A 6,060-nucleotide genomic window follows, 5' to 3' on the forward strand; every position below is an offset into this window, starting at 1 on the left:
GGCGACCATACACGCCGACTTTCTGTGCATTATTCCAACGTGTTTCTGCATTCTTTGTAGATCATGCGACGACATATACACATACACATATACATATATCTATACATACACAAATGCACATACCATTCAGTCAGTGTCCGAATAGAAAACCCAGGATGTAAACACCTGTTTGTGTGCGGTTGTGAGTATGCATGGATCTCTCCAATGGAATGTTTCAAAGTGACTGTGGGGGACCACAGACCCGACCCGCAAAGCCAGAAGCTGACATAAGGGAGACCAGCGCCAAAGACCCCGAGAGGGACCCCAAGCACGCAGCCCCAGAGACACCCACGCCGGAAGGGCAGCCCACCCACCCCCCAAAGAGGACCACCAGAGAGAACCGGAAGAGCCCCACCAGCGACCACACACAGCAACTCCTGGGGCCAGCAGCGATGAATTCACAGGCCCCGCTGTACCCACCACACCAGAGTGGATCCAGGCATGGACACAGAGGCCCGGGCCCCCAGGGCACACCCCCCACCCCCAGGCCAAGGCCTGACAGGGCCAGGGGGACCCAAGCCCCATCGGACAGCCACCAGGCCGAGCCGGCACACGCCCAAGCACCCAGCCCCGGACAACGAGAGCCACCAGTGCGCCGGCGGACAAAGGCATAACCCACCAGAAGACAGCACGGCAGGGGAGTAATGGGCCCTCAAATGATCCCAAAGAAGGGGTTGCCCAAGTCCCAGCCTGACAAAAATACAAGCATACATAAACACAATCACACYGTCCCACCCTCATCCTCTCACCCACTCATTCAAAGACACACAAGATGGACGCCACAATCCACTCACACTCCCCATACCTACTCTATACCCCCCAGGTCCAGGATATGCACCCACCCCCTGCAGAGGGCAGCTCACACCTGAACCCAGGAGGTAGACCCCTTCAATCTGGGTGGAGAAGAGCAGACAGCCAAGTCCCAGCCCGGGCCACACCAGTCCAACCAACTTGCCCCCCGCCCCAGCAAAGACATGCCCCGTACCTCCCCCACACGCTACCAACGGCCAGGTGCCCACCCCCAACCGACCACCCCCCAGACTCCGGCAGCCACCCCAGCCAATGGGTCAACCACAGCAACCAGGAGCCAGACTCCGGGAGCCCGAACAGCCCCAGGCCGGCTGCTTTGACGGCCTCCAGACTTTCTACAGACAGGCAGAATTATAGGCATTTTGCATAGCATCAGTCATGCTTGTGACATCTGTCTCAATGTCTTGCACAGTTTTGATCCTGGCAATTATCCCACCCATAAATTGGAATAAACTGCTAATAAACAGGTTCCAGTCAGTGTTTTTGGGGTTTCTGTAAGTAACTGGGTATGGTTTCCCCATCTTCAGCTTAAACTGAATTTGTCGATGGTCTGACATGGTTTCCTCTGGGGATATTTCCCAGTCACATACTTTGTTTACCAGGTCCATAGACCCGACTGTTATACTGTATCAATGACCTCCTCCCTATTAACAGTTTGGAAGGTAGGTACATTGCCCTGATTAAAGACTAGCAGGTTTTCTGTCAGCAAGTATTCTAACAGAGATCTGCCTCTAGGGTTAATATCAGAGCTCCCCCAGCACACATGATGGGAACTGGCATCACAACAAATGAGTACTGGAGGCCCTTTTCTTTAGCATAATCGACTATTGCTACAAACTCCTGGGATGGAGGTGGCTGCTGTGAATCAAACGGCAAATAAACAGAGGCTGCATTGATCGGTCTGGATTTGCCATTTGCCTGAATGTCCAACTGCACTCCTACAAAATCACCTGTTAGGTGGGGCAGTGCAGTGCATCTTACACCTCTTGTCAATTCTACTGCTGCTCTGGGTCTGCGGCTGCTCACATCATATAGACGTGTGCCCCCAGGGAATCCCAGGTCTCGTACCATAGACTTAACTATCCAAGGTTCCTGGATCAAGGCTATGCCTGTATGCATCATACTAAGGCAAGTACACAACAATGTACTTGCATCTTTACAATGATGCAAGTTGCTCTGTATAAATTCCATCATCCCTGAAACTACAGAGATTAGGACCCTTTTCTCCATCAGAGGACACCAGCATCATGTCGGTGCCCTCATCACCTGGAGACCCCAGTGCTTGTGAGGCTCGGACCACTCCCCGCTGGGGTGCAGTCAAGGGACTACACTCGCAGTGGGTACTCCCTGTAGACAAAGCAACAGCAGTGGCAGAAGCCATCGCTGTCACTGAGCCCCAGGGCACTAAACCCTCTGGTTGCCCAGGACCCAACACATAAGCATCAGGTCCTGGGGCCAGAGAAAAGGTTGTTCCAGTCACTATATTACTGGCTCATCTAGCCTGGTTCCCCACCAGACAAGCCAGAGGCACGGTCATAGGGCCACCTGCAGCATCCGTGCCCAATGTGCCGCAGGCTGGGTCCCCGGAGATTTTAGAACCCCCTTCTGCTGGGTACTGGGGGCCGGTCCCTTGTCCGCTCCATTTAAAAGTTTTTTCAACTTGTCTTCCATCGAGGGTAGACGACTGACGATTGTTCATGGTATCCGGGTTTTACATCAGAGTTTTCCTTCTCCTAGGTGGGTTGCCTGTCAAGGCTATCGAGCCCCACCTGCCTGGCTGCTTTTGGTTCGCAATACCCTATTCGACTTTCAGCTTATTCGGGCAAACCCCTATACACCAGGAACAGGGATCCCCAATCCACCACCTGGGGGATGCGCCTCTACGCAGTGTAACCTCAGCGCGAGGACCTTCATAAATACTTCCCTTTTGACTGGCTGTGTTCTGGCAGTCTTCAAGCATGCCGCGGTTCAACCACTGATTAAAAAAACAAACTTAGATTACAGTATCCTTGGTAATTTTAGAGCTATTTCTAAACTGCCGTTTTTATCTAAAGTTTTGGAGAAAATTGTTTTTATTCAGCTCCAGTCTTTTTTAACAGAGAATGACATATCTGAGAAATTTCAGTCTGGTTGTAAATGTGGACACAGTACAGAGACGGCCTTGCTTAGAGTATTTAATGATCTCATTCTAACAGTTGACTCAGGGGATGTTGCAGCCCTACTGTCATTAGATTTTGAGTGTGGCATTTGATACTATAGATCAAAACATCCTCCTGTTTCCATTGCAACAAAGTGTTGGTCTTAAGGGCACAGTTTTAGATTGGTTTTCATCATATTTGAAAGACAGAAGTTTCTCAGTTCACATTGATCATTGTTCTTCTGTGGCAGCACCCCTAAATTATGTAGTTCCTCAGGGTTCAATCTTAGGCCCTATTTTGTTTATATTGTACTTGCTGCCTCTTGGACACATTTTTAAGAAATATAATATTTCTTTTCACTGTTTTGCAGACAATGTCCAAATATGCGTGCCCATAAAAAATACATGGTAAATATGATTCCCTATTGTCTCTAACAGATTGTTTAACTGAAGTTAGATCATTGATGAACCAAAATTTCCTTCACCTGAATCAAAATAAAACTCAATTACTTACCTTACTACTTACCTTATTACTAAACCTGACCAAATTCTTGGTTCCCTTTTTTATCAGTCTTCTGTTAAGAATCTTGGTGTCATTTTTGACAGTTGTTTGAAATTGGATAAGTATGTGAGCGCTGTTGTGAAATCAAGCTTTTTTCATCTGCACCTTCTAGCAAAGGTAAAAATAAGTTTTTGTTTAAAAGATTTTGAGAAACTTATTCATGCATTTATTACTACACACTTGTGCCCCTTTTCCATGGTGTAGTGTCGGAATGGTCGGTGTAGGTACGGTTCGGTGCAGGTCGGACCGGTTGGTTTTCCACTGATGTTCCCATCTGGTTCCAATGGGTGTGTTTTGGGTGGTTGGTGGAAGTAGTTTTTAGGTTTTTTAGAAAAAGATTTAATGGGCAAAATGAGAGATGGAAACACATTTGATGAATAACTTTTGAAATTTTAAACAGTTGCAAAGATTTAGCCAATCAGTGACGAACAGTGAGTGTTCTGACGTCGCATTTTGGTGTAAGCTGGGGCCGGTTGGAACCACAATGAAGTAGGTACTAAAAAAAGTGCTGGTTCCATGGATCTGGCCTAATGGAAATGGCTTGGAACCGTACCGAACAGTACAGACACTACACTAAGTGGCATGGCTTGGCCCGAGCCTATTTTAAGGATCTTCTACACTGCTTGTACAGGTTCCCAGAACCAGACTGAAAAGCAGAGGAGACCAGGCATTTGCTGTCACTGTTCCTAATTTGTGGAACAACTTACCATTCAATATCAGATCTATCCATAATCTGGAACACTTCAAATCTCTTCTGAAAACTCATTTTTACTCTCTGGCATTCCAATAAGGATTTACATTGTATTCTACAGTATGTGTCTTGTTTATTTAAATTATTGTTTTTACTTCAGTATGTTTTTATCAGTTGTCTTATGGCTGAACTGTACAGCCCTTTGGTGCAGTTAGTTGCTGTTTTTGAAAGTGCTCTAGAAATAAATTTGACATTGACATAATATTAAGAATAATAATAATAATAATAATGACAACAACAACAACAATAATAATAATAAAACTATTCAGAAAGCCTGGGTGAGCTGCAAAGGATGCTGGATAGTATAGGGACAAAAATCTATGGAACTTTTATAGTTTTGTTGTGTTTTAGATAAGTTGTTCTTGTCAGTATTTTTTGTTCAGTTTTGGTCTAACATCTGGTCTCTGTAGTTTTTTTTACTAGATAACTGACACCATAAATCAGATTACAAATCTGCTATATGAAAAGGAAACCATCAATTTCTAGTCTAACCATGTTATTGTTCTTCTTCAGTGATAGCCATGAGATTATGACTTTCAAACTGATAAACACTACAACCAACTGTTCAGGAGGAATATTACATCCCTAATAATCATGTCACTGTGTAATGAGGGTGTACAGAAGGGTGACGAGTGGGGTGGCCAAAGATTTCTCTGTGGTGGCCACAGACACCCCTTGCCATTCCCTGTTCCACCAATGATCATATTTCTTATGACCAAGCCCTTTTGATTTTTAAAATAAGTATTGTGGGGCTACACTTTGCTGTTCGGACTGTACAAATTATGATGGTAGAATGCAAGATTGAGATTGTGGGTAACAATACAGCCCCAATAATCCTGGAGAGCTCAACACAACATTGTGTGTTGAATTTGTCAGGAAGACTCTTGATGAAATCCTGGTCCTTAAACATCTCCACTTGTGTTCAGTCTGTCCTGTTTCAGGATGAAAAACCTCTCTGACCCTGCCAATCTCCAGGTGGTTGTGATGACTGTGATAAGCTGCACTCTCTAATCACTCAAACTTCTACTGTATCAACCTCTGCCAATGAAGTTTGTTCTTCTCTTCCAGGTGTTGAAGAGCAGCAAGAGAGTCCAGAGAGTCTCAGGATTGTTCTGATTGGGAAGACCGGCTGTGGGAAGAGCTCTTCAGGAAACACCATTCTGGGTCGAGATGAGTTTAGATCCGGAGCCTTCCAGATATCTGTCACCAAACAGTGTCAGAAAGCTCAGGGTGAGGTGGACGGTCGGTCCGTCACTGTGGTCAACACCCCAGGACTGTTTGACACAACAATGTCTAATGAAGAAGTTCACAAGGAGATGAAAAAGTGCATCAGTCTGCTGGCTCCAGGACCTCATGTCTTCCTGTTGGTGCTACAGATCGGCAGGTTCACTGAAGAGGAGAAAGATACTTTAAAACTCGTGAAGCGAGTCTTTGGAAAGATGTCTGAAAAGTTCACCATCATTCTTTTCACTAAAGGAGATTCTTTAGAGCATCACTCAATGTCTGTGGAGGAATACATCGACACAGGTGAGGACTTCATCAAGAACCTGATCGATGACTGTGGAGGAAGGTACCACGTGTTCAATAACTACGACAAACCCAACAGACTGAAGCAYGTCACACAGCTGATAGACAAGATCGATACCATGGTGAAGAAAAATGGAGGAAGCTGCTTCACTAATCAGATGCTGCGAGAAGCTGAGGAAGCCATCCAGAAAGAAGTGGAGAAAATCCTGAAAAGTAAGGAAGACGACTTGCAGC

At 45.8% G+C, this 6,060-nt stretch overlaps 1 protein-coding gene across 1 annotated transcript in view; it reads left to right on the top strand.

The window, feature by feature from the left end:
• LOC106535505 (GTPase IMAP family member 8) overlaps positions 1-6,060 on the top strand; it is a gene marked incomplete in the record, with an annotated part of 32,390 nt that overhangs the window by 24,347 nt on the left and 1,983 nt on the right. The window contains 1 exon segment of the mRNA XM_014032521.1: positions 5,368-6,060. Within this exon segment, the coding sequence (XP_013887975.1) occupies positions 5,368-6,060 (693 nt within the window).

This window comes from Austrofundulus limnaeus, unplaced genomic scaffold (genome assembly GCF_001266775.1).
Source record: "Austrofundulus limnaeus strain Quisiro unplaced genomic scaffold, Austrofundulus_limnaeus-1.0 Scaffold1474, whole genome shotgun sequence".
Taxonomy (NCBI): Eukaryota; Metazoa; Chordata; class Actinopteri; order Cyprinodontiformes; family Rivulidae; genus Austrofundulus; species Austrofundulus limnaeus.